At 44.2% G+C, this 18,366-nt stretch overlaps 1 protein-coding gene across 1 annotated transcript in view; it reads right to left on the bottom strand.

Annotated features, from left to right (window-relative positions):
* Nucleotides 1-3,828: 3,828 nt before the first annotated feature.
* Nucleotides 3,829-18,366, bottom strand: part of LOC137096441 (maestro heat-like repeat family member 5) — a 65,832-nt gene continuing 51,294 nt past the window's right edge. Inside the window, exons 20-26 of the mRNA XM_067465584.1 lie at nt 16,358-16,501; nt 15,143-15,319; nt 12,145-12,294; nt 10,842-10,967; nt 7,623-7,725; nt 6,721-6,786; nt 3,829-4,239 (exon numbers count right to left, since the gene is read on the bottom strand). Coding sequence (XP_067321685.1) covers nt 4,064-4,239; nt 6,721-6,786; nt 7,623-7,725; nt 10,842-10,967; nt 12,145-12,294; nt 15,143-15,319; nt 16,358-16,501 — 942 coding nt within the window. The 3' untranslated portion in view covers nt 3,829-4,063. The remainder of the gene's footprint in view (nt 4,240-6,720; nt 6,787-7,622; nt 7,726-10,841; nt 10,968-12,144; nt 12,295-15,142; nt 15,320-16,357; nt 16,502-18,366) is intronic.

Genomic DNA, 18,366 nt, shown 5'->3' with positions numbered 1-18,366 from the left:
TGTCAGGAGAAATGCCTCTAGAACATGGCTCTATAGCCCGAAAAAACCCACAAGAACCTAACCCAGGCACTGTTATTTACCCAAGCTGGTAAATAATAAATAATAAATACTGAAGGGATGGAGGAGAGTGGGAGAGGAGAAAAAACAAACTCCTTATATCACTTTAGCTCGGAAGATATCCCCATTTCATAATGAAGGTGATCGAAACATTGTGAAATTGGCAGCTATTGATGGGTTTTGCCTGTAAATAACAAGAGATGCAATAATAGTGTGGAGGAAGCAGCTTGGGAGTGAGATGTGCACATGCTTCAATGCTGGTTTGCCTCCCTCCCTCGTGTGATAAAGTCCTCAGTCTCATCCTATGAACTACAATAAAGAAACAAACAAAAGTTAAAGCTCCTGCTTTGCCAAGAGCATATGAAGCCTTCACCGAGCCAGATCATTTGGTTCCTCTTTAGACAGTGATTATGGCTTTAGGCGACAGGCGTCTACTCTATTAATGTAGTAGATGACATCTTGTTATTTATGTCTGTCGAGGTTGCCTTTCCCAGCCCTTGATGCCAACCAGGCCAAGCCAGATCAGAAAGATTCAACCAAAATTTCACATCTGAAACTGCCTTTCGTACTTCAAGAGATACCAAATCATAGCACAATATAGCAGCTAAAAGTACCAGAAAGTTTGACTGAATCAGCAACTATAAAAAGCCAGCAGCAACGAAAACAACAGCATGTGTTTGTAATCTCTGTAGACAAGCCTACGTAATTCAAAGTCCTTTTGGTAATTTGGTAATAATGGCAAATAATGGGAGTTGTAATTTTGCAAGCCTTCTCCACCAAAGAGAAGGAAACAACGGAGGCAAAGAGAAAGGAAAAGCGGCAAAGAAAAAACTGAGGTCCTTCTTTACCGTATTTTTCTCTCTGTAAAACAACCAATCTAATGTTCACTTTTAACTTACTTACTTACTTACTACTTAGGCGATCCCTCATTGTCCGAGAAGGATTGTCTTCCAAGTTCGGTGTCCTGGTGGTGGGTCCGTAGGTGACCGTGGAGCCCTATTTTTGACCGGCATGTTCTCCCGCAGTGACGGCATTGGTTTCCAGGTGGAAGGTGGTCCCAGTCGGGGTTGTCTTGATGCACCTTCCTCTTGGCACATTTCTCTCATTCTCCCTCCATTTGTGCCTCTTCAAATTCTACAGCACTGCTAGTCACAGCTGACCTCCAACTGGAGCACTCAAGGGCCAGGGCTTCCCAGTTCTCAGTGTCTATGCCACAGTTTTTAAGGTTGGCTTTGAGCCCATCTTTCAATCTCTTTTCCTGTCCCCAACATTCCGTTTTCCGTTCCTGAGTTCGGAGTAGAGCAACTGCTTTGGGAGATGGTGGTTGGACATCTGGACAACGTGGCCAGTCCAGCGGAGTTGATGGTGGAGGACCATCGCTTCAATGCTGGTGGTCTTTGCTTCTTCCAGCACGCTGACATTTGTCCGCTTGTCTTCCCAAGAGATTTGCAGGATTTTTGGAGGCAGCACTGATGGAATCATTCCAAGGGTTGTGTGTGACGTCTGTAGACAGTCCATGTCTCGCAGGCATATAGCAGGGTTGGGAGGACAATAGCTTTATAAACAAGCTCCTTGGTTTCCCTAAGGATGTCCCGGTCCTCAAACACTCTCTGCTTCATTTGGAAAAATGGAAAAATGCTGCACTCGCAGAGCTCAGGAGGTGTTGTATTTCGGTGTCAGTGTTGACTTTTGTGGAGAGGTAGCAGTAATAGTCAACATTTTCTAATGTTACACCATTCAGCTGTATTTCTGGCATTGGAGAAGGATTGGCTGGTGACTGCTGGAAGAGCACTTTGATTTTCTTGATGTTCAATAACAGGTTGAGCTTCTCATATGCTTCTGCAAAGGTTTTTAGAGTGGCATTCTTCTGAATGCGCACAGACGATGTTGTTCAATTTTAACATAACCTGGAGATGATTCCAACCTCCCTGAATAAAGGACTGATACCCCTTACAATTTTCCCCCTCACTCCCCACTATTGAGTACAACAATCTGGTGGCGCAATGTGCCGGCAGGACTGCTGATCAAAATTTCAGCGGTTCAAATCCAGGGAGCGGGGGAGCTCCCGTCTGTCAGTTCCAGCTTTCCATGTGGGAACATGAGAGAAACCTCCCATGGGAGGGTAACACATCCAGGCATCCCTGGGCAACGTCCTGCTCTGCTATAATGCAGCATGTGACCTCCCTTCTCTAAGGCTTCAGCTCAGAGCTTCTGGAGGCCACACCAAATCCAGTCTCCGGCCCATATGTCATGTAGGTCTGGTGTAGACGCACCCTAAGTCTACTTTGTCAGATGCATGGAACACGCCTTTATAGGATGACTCTGTGTGTGAATAGCTATTGTACAAAACTGGTGGAAAACACAGTTCTAACAGACATGTGGTCACACACCTACTGAAGAGTTATGTGGGAGGTGATGTGGAACTTGTGGGATAGGCAGAGTCATGACCATTTGACAGTCACAATGAGATTTGTATCATTCATTCTTGTTCCTACCAGATGACGAGAAGCAATAGGTATAAACAAGGGCAGCAAGCGTGTGCTCCCTCTCTCTTGCCATGATTCTCTCGCCTCTCACCATACATCTGCATCATGAATATATCTCTGTATATGTTATTGACAGATAGGAGATCAAGGGATCCCAATGTGTGTGTATATAGCTGTACATAAAGCAACATGTCAAGATTAAACACTCCACTGTGAGTTTGGATGAAAACTGAGTCAAAGAGTTTTCTTAAACAGTGAGCAGCACAAGGTCAGACTGTGCAATAAAACTCTGCTGACAACTGATTAAAACTCTGCTATGTTTGTGTTCTGGTACGGCTGTACCAGGAGCTCCAACTTTATTTGCTTTCTATTAAATGTTTGCTTGCAATCCAAGGTTTCAGGGACTCTGCAGATAGGTGGCTTCCTTTGGTTGCAGTCATAGGGCAAGTCACCTGTCCATCATCGTTAAGTTTTGGTCCCGCCCCTTGCTCAGGGCAATTGGGAAGGGAAGGGAGCCATTTTAAGTTAGTCTCAGCAAGGAAAGCCAATGTACAGGACGTGTGCAAGCTTCCCCTGTACAAAAGCTTCAACCCTTAAGACTTTCCGGGGGGAAACAGTCTTAAGAGCATCCAAGACTTTCCGGGGGAAAACAGTCTTAAGAGTCTCCAAAGATTTCCAAGAAAACAGCCCTAAAGACCAAAGAACTCCAGCTGGAGAATATCTAAGCCTTTACTGGTAGGTCCACTCGGCGTTCGAGAAGCAGTTCGACCTGGTAGCGGAGCCCACATCAGTAAGCGTTAGATTACAGTCAGCCTGGGAGAAGTTTAAAAGGGGACTTTCCTTTAAAGTAAAGAAGAAGTTATTGAAGACAGTTGCCTGTCCTACGTGGGCAAGTTTAGGAAGCTACCAGTTGCATAAAAGCCTGGAATCATTTGTTTATCTTTACTGAAGACAAGAGAAGTTTCTGTTTGATTGTTCATTAATAAAAGACTTTGTTATACTTCACAAGCCATCTAAAGACTATTTGTGGTGGAAAATCTCTAAGAACTTCTCCTTGGGCTCATCAGTAATGTTCTGGAATTCAAGAATGTTTGTAGAGCTTTTTTACTTTATTGTTGTTTCATAGACCATTTGCTGATAATAAGGACCTCTTGCTCTTGTACTTTGGAGGGGAGATGGCCTCACCGCCAAACAGGTTTCCAGCTCTCTGCATCCACCTTACCTATAGGTTACTCTTAATTCTGTGGCGCAATGAGACCAGTAAATCTACAGATGCAGTGGGCTTTCGCGGTGTGGCAGTGAACCCTGTGGTTGCCACGGGCCCTCTCCAAGCACTCTTGCTCGTGGCGGCATGGCTTTCCTCAGACTCAGTTCTCCAGAAATGCTCTCCATCCGGCCAAAGGCCAGAGAAGCGATGCCATCCTGGTCCTCTCCAGGCGGCTCTTCCCAGGACGTATCCCCGTGCCACTTGGAAATACGCAATATTCCTCTTGCTCGTCTGCTTCCTCTCCAGACCTTGTTCAATGCCTGGCCTCAAAGCCCGGCTTCGACATGCTGTTTTTTAGCATGAGCATGAGTTGGCTGGGGACGAGCTGTGGGTTGATCCGATAACCACAGTGCCGGTAAACTTCCTCGATGGATTGGACGGCCGCGCTGGTCACCAAAACGTCACAGTCACCCTGGAGCTCCCGAAGGGCTGAGAAAGAGAAAGAGAAAGAGAAAGCGGTTTGTACTGTAATACTTATTTATTGCTGGCTATTATTCTGCATTATGAATTGGCAATCAGCCTGTATTCAGTAGTGCCAAATAATTTATTTATTTAAAACATTTATATTCCGCCCTTCTCACCCCAAAGGGGACTCAGGGCAGAGCACAGCATATATACGGCAAACATTAAATGCTGGGACACAAATTTTTATATACATACATAAACATTAAAAACATTTATCAAAATATTAAAATACACCATTTAAATAGGTTCTTGTGGGTTTTTTCGGGCTATAGGGCCATGTTCTAGAGGCATTTCTCCTGACGTTTCGCCTGCATCTACGGCAAGCATCCTCAGAAGTAGTGAGGTCTGTTGGAAATAGGAGAATGGGTTTATATATCTGTGGAAAGACCAGGGTGGGACAAAGAGCTTTTCTCTGCTGGAGCTAGGTGTGAATGTTTCAACTGACCACCTTCATTAGCATTTGAAGGCCTGCCTGAGTCTGGGAAAATCTTTTGTTTAGAGATGTTAAGATGTCCCTGCCTGTTTCCTCTCTGCTGTTTTGCTGTTGTAATTTTAGAGTTTTTTAATACTGGTAGCCAGATTTTGTTCATTTTCATGGTCTCTTCCTTTCTGTTGAGATTGTCCACATGCTTGTGGATTTCAACACCATTTAAAACTGTCCTAGTCATCCACGTCAAATCTAATTGGCCTGGTCATCTTTCCTATTGCCGCTTTATTGCCTTGCCCCGAAAGCTTGGTCCCACAGCCAGGTTTTTACCACCCTTCTGAAGGACAGGAGGGAGGGGGCTGACCTGATCTCACCAGGAAGGGAGTTCCATAGCCGGGGAGCAACCACCGAGAAGGTCCTGTCTCTCGTCCCCACCAATCTTGCCTGTGACAATGGCGTGACGGAAAGCAGGGCCTCCCCAGAGGATCTTAATCTCCGCAATGGTTCATAGGGGGAGATGCGTTTGGAGAGGTAATTTGGGCCGGACCATTTAGGGCTTGATAGGCCAAAGCCAGCACTTTGAATGGTGCCCGGTAGCAAACTGGCAGCCAGTGGAGCTGGTGTAACATGGGAGTTGTATGCTCCCTGTATGCCGCCCCAGTTATTAACCTGACTGCCTCTCGTTGGACTTTCTGAAGCTTCAGAGCAGTCTTCAAAGGCAACCCCACGTAGAGTGCGTTGCAGTAGTCTATCCTAGATGTAATGAGAGCGTGGCCAAGTCTGACTTCCCAAGGTACGGGCGCAGCTGGCGCACAAGTTTTAATTGATCTTAAGATCTTGCACCCACATTGAACATTCAGCCTTCTCCTGCTACTGGATGGGGATGTTGTGTGTTGCTGTAAATACATAATTGCAATGCAATTATGTCAAAACTAATTAAAAATGATAAAACACAGAAAAAAAACAATGTGACTTCCCTCTATTGGAAATTCCATAACCTATTAGAAATAAGTGCACCATAACCTTATTGAAAAGGTAAAAATGATGTCACTTCCGTTTGGCAAATGTGAATCTCCATGAACATGTGGAGACCACCTTTAGAAAACCACTTGTCAAGAAAAGCATGACCTTGTTAGAAGTCAACTCTTTGAACAAGTGATATTCACAAGCATTCATGTAATGGCACACGGGTAACTCAGTTGTTAAACTGAAGAACCATGTCTTTAAACTGCCAAGGATAAAGACATGCCGCTACAAAAATATATATATTTGGTTAGCAGAGGATGGTTGGAATTTGCAGATGGAATTGTAATTGCAGTTGCCCAAAAGATATACTCTTCTTTGAAACCTCTCAGTTGACAAGCTGGGATGTGTCCAGAGGAGGGCGACTAAAATGATCAAGAGTCTGGAGAACAAGCCCTATGAGGAGCGGCTTAAGGAGCTGGGCATGTTTAGCCTGAAGAAGAGAAGGCTGAGAGGTGTCATGATGAGGGCCATGTATCAAGATGTGAGAGGAAGCCACAGGGAGGAGGAGGGAGCAAGCTTGTTTCCTGCTTCCCTGGAGACTAGGACGCAATGGAGCAATGGCTTCAAACTACAAGAGAGGAGAATATGAGGAAGAACTTCCTGACTGTGAGAGCCGTTCAGCAGTGGAACTCTTCCCCGGAGTGTGGTGGAGGCTCCTTCCTTGGAAGCTTTGAAACAGAGGCTGGATGGCCATCTGTCAGGAGTGATTTGAATGCAATATTCCTGCTTCTTGGCAGAATGGGGTTGGACTGGATGGCCCAGGAGGTCTCTTCCAACTCTTTGATTCTATGATTCAGTTAAAATATGCCCTTTGAGGATGCTTGCTGTAGATGCAGGTGAAACGTCAGGAGAGAGTGCTTCTAGAACATGGCCATATAGCCCGGAAAACCTCTGTGGCATTTGTTTTGTCCAGTGTGTAGCATTTCCAGGGACGGTGTGATTGGAAAACTATATGTCACGCACCTACCTCATGAGAAAAGGAACTAACTCACCTACAAAGACGTTCTCAACATCTGCTGTGGACACCACGTCTGGTTTCATAAACTGCGCACTGCATGCTAGGCAGAACAAAAAAGAAAATAGCTGATATTTTGTCCAGATACATCATTTCCATCCATTTTTAATATAGGTAGCTCTTCTGAGATAGTAGAAGCAGGTAACTTTCATTAATTTTCATTAATCAGGGGGCCAGTTGAGAGCCTTCAAAGGCAGCCCTCCAGGTGTTTTGGACTTCAACTCCCACAATTCCTAACAGCCTATCGGCTGTTAGGAATTGTGGGAGTTGAAGTCCAAAACACCTGGAGGGCCTAAGTTGGACCACGGCTGTATTAAATAGAGCAAAGTGAAAGAAAGTAGGGAGCTGAATGCCTCCTTTGCATCTCCAATTATTTATTATTTATTTACAGTACTTATATTCCACCCTTCTCACCCCACAGGGGACTCAGGCCGGATTACAGTGTACATATACATGGCAAATATTCAGTTCCATAGACACGCAACATATATAGACAGACACACAGAGGCTATTTAACATTCCAACTTTTTCATGAGGGTATTCTGGCCACCAGGGGAGCTGTTGCTTCACAGTCCATTTCTGACACCGATGGAGTACTTCCTCATTCTTTGCTTGCTTGCTGGAGATTTTATGGCATCATAAATTAGTTAAATTAGTCTCCCCTCATAAATGGTACTTAAATTTCCTACTTGACAGATGCAACTGTCTTTTGGGCTGCAAAGGTCGACAACAAGCTACACAATGATCGAAAGCTCACTCCGACCTGGGCTGGCTCCGAACTCATGATCTTTCGGTCAGTAGTGATCTTAATGCAGCTGCGCCACAGTCCCGGTGCAATGCAACTGAAAGCTCATATCCTTCCATTTTGCTTGCCCTTACCTATCAATATGGCTGCTGCCTCTCGGTGGGAAGCATTCCTGCTCTTCAGGAATTCAACCATTTGAGCCAGCATTCCTGGAAAATGGGGTTTATTATTCCATATCTGTGGAAAAACAAAAAAAAAGTAGTCAAGGTGCAGAATTGGCCACTGACTTTCCCAAGGATTGCTTTTCCTCGGTGTGTTTGAAACCCTCTCTTTGTAGTCAAAAGACAATTCATGTCTCTGCCCCGATTTTTTTTTCTCGTGTCAGGAGCAACTTGAGAAACTGCAAGTTGCTTCTGGTGTGAGAGAATTGACTGTCTGCAAGGACGTTGCCCAGGGGATGCCCGGATGATTTGATGTTTTTATCATCCTTGTGGGAGGCTTCTCTCATGTCCCCGGTAAGAGAGAGTAACAACAGAGAGTAACAATCAGGCACATCAAATCACTCTCAACAAAAGATTCCCCCCAGGCACTTCCAAGCCATTCAATGCTAATCAAGGTGGTCAGTTGAAACATTCACACCTAGCTCCAGCAGACAAGAGTCCTTTGTCCCACCCTGGTCATTCCGCAGATATATAAACCCAATTTTCCTAGTTCCAACAGACCTCACTACCTCTGAGGATGCTTGCCATAGATGAAGGCGAAACGTCAGGAGAGAATGCCTCTAGAACATGGTCATATATCCCGGAAAAACCTACAACAACCCAGTGATTCCTGCCATGAAAGCCTTCGACAATAAATTCATGTCTTTGCCCTGATAAGGCGATGTCTTTTGACAGATTCTGAATGCAGTCTTCTTCATCATAGGCAATGACTTGTTGCGGGGTAAGATTGACTTCCAAGGGTAGAGTCTTGGTGGCAGGTCTGTCAGTGATTGTGGAGAGCCGTTCTGTACTCACACAGTCTCTCACAATCACATCGACTTCTAGATGGGAGATGGTTCTGGCAAGGATTTGCTTGACGCACCTTCTTCTTCTTAGGACATTTATCTACTTTTTGTCTACTATTTGTGCCACTTCATAGAATCATAGAATCAAAGAGTTGGAAGAGACCTCATGGGCCATCCAGTCCAACCCCATTCTGCCAAGAAGCAGGAATATTGCATTCAAAGCACCCCTGACAGATGGCCATCCAGCCTCTGTTTAAAAGCTTCCAAAGAAGGAGCCTCCACCACACTCCGGGGCAGAGAGTTCCACTGCTGAATGGCTCTCACAGTCAGGAAGTTCTTCCTCATGTTCAGATGGAATCTCCTCTCTTGTAGTTTGAAGCCATTGTTCCGCGTCCTAGTCTCCAAGGAAGCAGAAAACAAGCTTGCTCCCTCCTCCCTGTGGCTTCCTCTCACATATTTATACATGGCTATCATATCTCCTCTCAGCCTTCTCTTCTTCAGGCTAAACATACCCAGTTCCCTAAGCCGCTCCTCATAGGGCTTGTTCTCCAGACCCTTGATCATTTTAGTCGCCCTCCTCTGGACACATTCCAGCTTGTCAATATCTCTCTTGAATTGTGGTGCCCAGAATTGGACACAATATTCCAGATGTGGTCTAACCAAAGCAGAATAGAGAATAATATAATATGAGAATAATATAATATGAGAATAATATATACGTATTGCTATATTGAATGACTGCACAGGTCCAGGAGACTGCGGATGCATCTACACAGTAGAATTAACACAGTTTGGCACCACTGCCATGGCTCAATTGCTATAGAATATGTACACTATGTTCAGTGTCCACAGGCATTCAATGCACAACTCCACCTCCATAGCATTGACCTGAATGCAATGACTCTGTTTCCAGACGGGACGGTCCCGGTCAGGGTTGGCTTGATGTGCCTTCTTCTTGGCACATTTCTCCCTTTTTCTCTCTGTTCATGCCTCTTCAAATTCTGAAGCACTGCTGGTCACAGCCAACCTCCAGTTAGAGCGCTCAAGGGCCAGGGCTTCCCAGTTCTCGGTGTCTGTGCCACAGTTTTTGCGGTTGGCTTTAAGCCCATCTCTAAATCTCTTTTCCTGTCCACCAACATTATGTTTCCCATTCTTGAGTTGGGAGTATAGTAACTGCTTTGGGAGACGGTGATCGGGCATTCGGACAACGTGGTTAGATCAGTGGAGTTGATGGCGGAGGAGCATCGCTTCAATGCTGGTGGTCTTTGCTTCTTCAAGCACACTGACATTTGTCCGCCTGTCTTCCTAAGAGATTTGCAGGATTTGTTTTGAGGCAGCGCTGATAGAATCGTTCCAGGAGTTGCATGTGACGCCTGTAGACAGTCCACGTTTCGCAGGGATAGAGCAGGGTTGGGGGGACAATAGCTTTATAAACAAGCACCTTGGTATCCCTCCCGATGTCCTGATCCTCCAACACTCTCTGCTTCATTCGGAAGAATGCTGCACTCGCAGAGCTCAGGCGGTGTTGTATTTCAGTGTCGATGTTGACTTTTGTGAAGAGGTGGCTGCCAAGGTAGCAGAAATGGTCAAAATTTTCCAACGTTACACCATTAAGCTGTATTTCTGGCATTGCAGAGGGGTTGACTGGTGAGTGCTGGAAGAGAACTTGGGTTTTCTTGATGTTCAATGAGAGGCTGAACTTCTCGTATGCTTCTGAAAAGGTGTTTAAAGTGGCTTATAGGTCTAGGGCTGAAGGGAATAGTGGTCCAACAATATCTGAAAGCCACACTTTCTTTATCTCAACCTTTGAGAAGCAACATCTGTTGAGAAATGGTCCAGAACTGTGATACCCAAACTCTGCTCCCAGGAGTTTTGAACTTCAGAGCCCAGAATCTCCAACCATTGGCCAAAATGGCTGAGGCTGCTGGGTGCTGAAGTCCAAAACACCTGGAAGGATTTAGGAATCACCCGTCTAGACCAAAGTGAATAGAAGTGAAACTTAAAACTTTAGAAGAACCATGTTCAATCTCAGAAGAAAGTAGTCCACTTGCTTTCTGGGTAGTCAAAGACCCATTGAATAAATACAACGTGTTGCAACTCATCATGATCCCCATGCAGAACAACAGCATTGAGCAACAAATGTCAATACCTAGGTATCATTGCACAGTGAGAATGCGCAGCATATACAAACAAGGCGCAGATGAATATGCTGTTGGCACAAATCCACTTCTGTTACTATCAGAAAAATACATCTGTGACACAACCGTATCAGTTTTGGCCCCAAACACTTTGCATGACTAATAGATGTTTTGTCCCTAACATGCATTCCAGCCACAGTTTTACTTACAACATAGTTGCAGATGTTTAAATATGTGGTGGTGATGTTGTCATGTTTTTCATAGTCATAGATGTCAAAGGGCATGTTAGTCCACTTCATGAAGACGGCACAGCTGCGGAGGGCACTCCGGGCAGCCTAAGTGATGAAACGGAGGAAGGGTTAGCAAGTCCAAAGCTATGGCTACTTCTTAAAATGGAGCCTCAGAAGGAGTGTTATAGGCAAGTTCTCCAGACATGGTAAATTCACTCTGAATGGGGTCTCTGCCCTCCTAACAGGGAAAATCCCACTAGTGTCTTGGAAGAGGCAAATCATCCTATAATTGCATATATGCAGAGCAGTCTTTCAATATCATACGAAAGCTGACTGGCACAACCTGGGGATCACAACCAGATACAGTGAAGACATCTGCCCTTGTGCTATGCTACTCTGCTGCTGAGTACGCATGCCCAGTGTGGAACACATCTTACCACACTAAAACAGTGGATGTGGCTCTTAATGAGACATGCCGCATTATCACAGGGTGTCTGCGCCCTGCACCACTGGAGAAATTACACTGCTTAGCCGGTATCGCACCACCTGACATCCGCCGAGAAGTTGCAGCCAATAGTGAAAGGACCAAGGTAGAGACATCTCCAGCTCATCCCTTGTTTGGGTATCAGCCAGCACGTCAACGACTTAAATCAAGAAATAGTTTTCTTAGATCTACAGAGACACTCGCTGGAACACCTCAGCAAGCGAGAGTTCAAAAGTGGCAGGCTCAAACCCAGCACCTCAATCCGTGGGTGATACCAGATCAGAGACTCCCCCCTGGGCACACAGAAGACTGGGCGACTTGGAAGGCGCTGAACAGACTGCGCACTGGCACCATAAGATGCACAGCCAATCTTAAGAAATGGGGCCACAAAGTGGAATCCACGACATGCGAGAGCGGAGAAGAGCAAACCACTGACCACCTGCTGCAATGCACCCTGAGCCCTGCCACATGCACAAGGGAGGACCTTCTTGCGGCAACACCAGAGGCACTTCAAGTGGTCAAAGGATACTGGTCAAAGGACATTTAATCAACTACCAAGTTTGCAAAATTTGTGTGTTTTTTTAATCTGTTTGTTTGTTTTGTTCTGTTAGAAATGTAATACAATGTTCTGGTTGCGGATGACACGATAAATAAATAGCCTTTCAAAGACAACTTCCTTGGGACATTATGCTCTCCAGGTATATTACATGGCAACTTCTATCATTGCAAGCCAAACTGGCCATGTTGGCCACAGGAGATAAGTGTTCATCGTGCATGAAAAAAAATGCCTTGACTCACTTCTCTGGTTGCAAAGTCTGAAAGCTGGATAAAGAGGGGAACCAAGCTTTTAAATGCATCTTCTGTCACGTTGTTCCTATGGACTTCTCTCACACCCTTCAGCAGCGTCCCAAAGAGGATGATAGCAGAACGGCGCAATTCAATGTCATCCTGCAAAGACAGATAGAGATAGAGAGGGAGAAAAACTATCAATTCCGAGTCTTCCTATATGTGAGAGGAAGCCACAGGGAGGAGGGAGCAAGCTTGTTTTCTGCTTCCTTGGAGACTAGGACGCAATGGAGCAATGGCTTCAAACTACAAGAGAGGAGATTCCATCTGAACATGAGGAAGAACTTCCTGACTGTGAGAGCCGTTCAGCAGTGGAACTCTCTGCTCCAGAGTGCGGTGGAGGATCCTTCTTTGGAAGCTTTTAAACTGGATGGCCCATGAGGTCTCTTCCAACTCTTTGATTCTATGATTCTATGAGTCTTTTGTGTGGTAGCAAACTAATTTGGTTTTGATGGTACAAGTATGCAAGCCAGGTCTACTCAATGTGCAATGCAATCACGTGGACCTCAAAGACTTGAGTTGATTTTAGGATGCCCTAAATTGTATGGCATGTTCTCTTGGTACCCGAGAGGAGAGGATCAGTATCCAAAATAATCTTAACAGATTAGAAAGCGGGGCCAAACTTTCAACAGAGGAAAATGTATGGTATGGTTAATGCTGTTGTAGTTTAGCCTGTGGTTGTGTCTGATGTCAATGGGGATGATGGTTTTCATGGGCCTGAATCGTCAAGTCCTGGCCTTGTTGAAAGGCCTGAGGTTTCTCATGAATGGAGTGCTTCTGTAGATTCCCAAGATCAAATTACTGAAAGGGGTCCAAGGCAGCCTTTCTCTGAGGAACTGCCTTCTAAGAATGATTTGTCAGGTGCAGAAGTTAATGAGATTGAAGATAGAAGACAAGACTTTTGTAAACTAAGGGAAAGTTGGGTTGTTGTAGGTTTTTTTGAGCTATATGGCCTGGCGAAACGTCAGGAGAGAATGCCTCTAGACCATATAGCCCGAAAAAACCTACAACAACCCAGTGATTCCAGCCATGAAAGCCTTCGACAATATAAGGGAAACTTTCCAAGTTCACTGAAGGTCAGCCCGTCTATTAGAAAGAGTCGGATGTAAAGGCAAACGGAATGTTTTCCTTTCGTTTCATGAGACAGGAAAAGCTTTATATGAGATGAGGAAAGGATTTTAGCCCAATCTGGTCAACGTTGAATTCTCATGACTTGTTTCCAAGTGGATTTTTAGCTTCATGTTTTGAGTTTTGCAAGGTTCATGTTTTGTGTATTGGATCTCCATGCTGGATTTTGGATTTTGTGTTTTTACCTTTGGACCTTGAAGTTCATGTTACTTTTGGAACATACTGTTTTGGACTATACTTTTTTTGTCATTTTTATTTATCTATTTACTGTATTTGTATACCGCCTTTCTCAGCCAGTTGGCAACTCAAGGCGGTTTCCAACAAATCAGTATACATAAAACATAATAGATAAAAAACATTAAACAGTATAAGACATCACAAAAGCAATAAAAGCAACATCATCAGCGTCTCATTATTCTTACTGCATTATTTTTATTGCTTTGCTTACATATATCCTTCAATAAACTACTTGCTGATTTTACTATACTGGTGTGGTGTTTACGGACAGAGGTGTTCCTGCTCTAGGATACAACAAATACACACACATACTATGAGGAAGAAGAAAAAATGCACAGATATAGGGTTGGTGAGGCCTGGCTTGAAAACAGTCTATGTGATTTGGGTAACTAGGAGTCCTATTGTGTTCTGCTTTGGTTAGATATCACTTGAAATAATAACCCTGTGTCCAGTTCTGAGCAAAGCCATTCAAGGAGGAGATCAGCCAAGGTAAGGTGTCCAGAGAAGGGACACCAAAACCCAACCCAACCATAACATTATTTTCGTTGTTACTTCATAACTGTAATTTTGCTACTGTTATGAATTGTAATGTAAATATCTGATATGCAGGATGTGTTTCCATTCACTGGACCAAATTTGGCACAAATACCCAACATGCCCAAATTTGAATACTGGTAGGGTTGGGGGGTATTGATTTTGTCATTTGGGAGTTGTAGTTGCTGGGATTTATAGTTCACCTATAATCAAAGAACATTCTGAACTCCACCAACAATGGAATTGAACCAAACTTGGAGCACAGAACTCCCATGACCAACAGAAAATACTGGAAGGGTTTGGTGAGCATTGACCTTGAGTTCTGGAGTTGTAGTTCACCTACATCTAGAGAGCACTGTGGACTCAAAGACTGCTGGATCTGGACCAAACTTGGCATGGATACTCAATATGCCCAAATGTGAACACTGGTGGAGATTGGGGAAAATAGACCTTGACATTTAAGAGTTCTAGTTGCTGTGATGTATAGTTCACCTACAATCAAAGAGCATTCTGAAGTCCACCAACAATGGAACTGAACCAATCTTGGCAAACAAAACTCCCATGATCAACAGAAAATATTGGGTTTGGTGGGCATTGACCTTGAGTTTTGGAGTGTGAGTTCACCTACATCCAGAGATCAGGAGGAAGGCTTTCGGTGGGAGGATTCACCGTCCGTTTCCAGAAAGGAAGAAAAGGACAGGTAGAGAGATCTTCAGCCTTCTCTGCCAAAGGGATTCCTAAGACCACTCCAAAGACTGTGTTTTTTCTGATGGTCTTTGGTGACCCCTCTGAAACCCCCCTCATGACCTCCCCAGGGTCCTGATCCCCAGGTTGAGAAACACTGAAATAGAGGTTGGATGCCCATCTTTTGGAGGGCTTGGATTCTGCCCACTCGCTTGGGATAAGAGGATAGGACAGGATGGTCCTTGGGGTCTCTTCAACTCTATCAACTCTATCATTCTTTTCATGATGACAAAATTCCATCAAATGTTGTTGGGCTACATCCCTGGCCTGGATGAAGCCTACCTTTCTCTCAGGTTAGCAGACTTACATCACTCAAATATTTGGAGAGGTGCGGGATAAGGCTAGTCCCCGCGCACCCAAATTCCTCGACATCCAAGTGTTGGAACATATACTGGATGGACTTGAAAGATTCTCTGGCAATATTCCGGTCTGAATCGAAAGCACAGTTTATCAAGGGGGTGAGAAGGGGCTCCAAGACCTCATCCTGAAGGAAGGAAGGAAAGATGCAAGTGGTTAGGCACAATCGCTACAGAGCACTAAGAATATAGATATACCTGTGGACACCCCTGTTTCCACCCTCAAAATGTAACATAAGGAACAGATGTACAGATATAAATACCGGGATTGTGGCCCAGCTGGCTGAGTGTCAGCTGCATTAAGATCACTCTGACCAAAAAGTTCATGAGTTCGAAGCCAGCCCAGGTTGGAGTGGGTTTCCAACCAATTGTGTGTAGCCTGTTGTCGACCTTTGCAACCCGAAAGACAGTTGCATCTGTCAAGTAGGAAAATAAGGTACCACCTTAAAAAGTGTGGGGAGGCTAAATTAACTGATTTATGAGGCCATAAAGAAGACTCCAGCAAAGCATTCCAGCGGGGAAGCATGCGGGGAATGCGGAAGTGCTTCATCAGCATCGCAGATGGATGATGAAAGCGACAGCTCCCCTGGAGGCCAGAAAAAGATAAATAGCCTCTGTGTATGTCTGTATATGTTTGTATGTCAAAAATTGGCATTGAATGTTTGCCATATACACTGAGTCCCCTGCGGGGTGAGAAGGGCAGAATATAAAAAGCTGTAAATAAATAAATAAAAATATAAATACCAGAAGTACTTAGAAGTAGTAAGTTGCAAGCAAAAAAGTGACATCTCACGATCAGTGAAACTTATGGGCATTATGTTCAAGAATGAAAAAGATCAACAATTTTCACCCCACTAATAACAATAACGACAATAATAATCTATATAAATAAAAATGTGATGTTAGTTTGTGGAATTAACATAACTCAAAAACCACTGGACTAATTGACACCAAATTTGGACACAATACACCTACTAGGCCAACAAGTGGCCATCACTCATAAAAACTCTGAAAAACACAGCGAAAGAGACTTAAAAGGCAAAGCAAAACCCCAAAAGGTGCTACAGCGCATGTACAAAACAACTCCCCCTTCTCTCTTTTGCCTTATACATATATTCCTCTGGCACAGAAAAGCATCCATCTCCTGGTGTGGGTTGCTTACTTACCTCCAGAGGATGCTGCAAGAGGTGCCCTAGCCCTCGGATGCTGAAGAGCCTCATGAGGGGGCAGTTCTGGCCCATCCACTCTCGGATGACGTCCAGGATGTCTTGCTTCACAAAGAAGAGGCCTATCTCTGAGTGATAAAGAAGCTGAGGAACAAATTAGAGACAGAGGATGGATCTGTAAAGGAATATATGATAAGGTTTCGGGGTGGGAGAGCAAACAACCCCATGGGTGGATATGTGATTTATAATTTCCTCCTTCTATCACATCCTCCCAATGCTGTGCATGGGACTGATTGTCTCAAGGCAAGCAAATTAACCAAACCAAAACACTGCAGAGTCTTTATTAGTAGTTAGCAGAGATTCACTGCACAGCCTCTGATCTTGCACCACTCACAGTTTTAATAAGAAAACACTTTGGTTTTCATTCAATTCACGGCGGAGGATTTAATCTTGACATGTTGCTTATGTACAGCCTGTCAGTGGCATCGGCCGCACAGCAAGGCAAGGAACACAGTCATCACAATCACCTTTAGACTATAAACTACTTTATTTACAGCTATAAACAGTAGCACATTGTAAAACCGCTTCCTCTCCATTCGGGAGCTACATCGCGAACACGCTGTTATCAGTACTAGTCCACACCTCCTGCATTTCAGAGTGACGTATGACATACGATGCACAATGCTGCGTCCATTGCTCTATACGCTTAGATTTATGACCTCTCTAGGAATGCCGTTCCCTTCATGGTACAGTTAACTCTTTCCACACAGGAATACTCTCGGCACATAGCATTGCATTTTAAACATACATACCTACTTTGAAATCTACATTACACAATTACAAACCATTTCAACAAGCCCCCTTTAGATTTCAAAGTTTCTTAGCAAAAAACCAGTTACAAATCAAAACATCTTATTGCTTAGAATATATTTCACATTGTTCACTCTACTTCAAGTACGAGTAGTTCCACATCATCACTTACTTAACCCTTTTGTGGATGTATTTGACCACATATCTATTGAAACTGTTTTTCCAAACAGTAATGCACAATGGAGTTACAGACAATGCATTCCTATCTAACATCGCACTATCTACCTAACATAAGGCGCGTCCAACAATTTGGACGAAATATTCTAGTGAATCTGAGAGAAATTGGGGTCTAACAGTATTACATGTGGCAGTAGGATGCCTGAATTCAATGTTACCTATTGAAATGAACCCTGTTGAAATGCCTTGCTCGTATCTTTCTTGTTCCTCCAGTGAAACTCTATAATAACTTGAGACAGAAGGATATCATAAAATTACCCAGAGGACCTAGGAAATCCTTACACAGGACATAGTTGCCATTCATTTTCCAGTCCCAATTCAAGGTGTAGGTTCTCACCTACAAAGCCCTGAACGGTTTGGGACCCGCCTACCTGCGTGACCACATCTCTGTATACGAACCCACACGATCTCTTTGAGCATCTGGAGAGGCCCTGCTCACACTCCCACCTCTATTCCAAGCGCGATTGGTGGGGACGAGAGAGAGGGCCTTTTCGGTGGTGGCCCCTCAACTCTGGAACTCACTTCCTAAGGACATCAGGCATGCCCTAACTCTGGCAGTCTTTATTATTATAGTTTTCAAGTGAATCTATGTGTATGGATTCACGGGCATGAAGGTCATATTATTATTATTATTATTATTATTATTATTATTATTATTTATGTCCCGCTTTATCTCTCTTGAAGGAGACTCAAAATGGCTTAACATAAAGCACCAGCTACTCTGGGTGTTATTCTAGACTTTAAAAACCCTGTCCAAGTTGCTATAGTGGTTGGGTTCAGCCCCTTGGAGAGCTCCAACAAAACCCAGAATGGAATCATTGCACCATTGATATGGAAGCCACCAGCTGTAGTCCCTTCTACACTGTCATCTAATCCAGGTCATCAAATCCTGTTTTGAACTGGATTATCTGACTCTACACTGCAATATAATTCAGTTCAAAGCAGAAAATATGGGTTTTATA

The sequence above is a fragment of the Anolis sagrei genome, chromosome 2 (genome assembly GCF_037176765.1).
Source record: "Anolis sagrei isolate rAnoSag1 chromosome 2, rAnoSag1.mat, whole genome shotgun sequence".
Lineage (NCBI taxonomy): Eukaryota > Metazoa > Chordata > Lepidosauria > Squamata > Dactyloidae > Anolis > Anolis sagrei.
The sequence above is the reverse complement of the archived record's forward strand: the minus strand, read 5'-3'. Positions and strand labels throughout refer to the sequence as shown.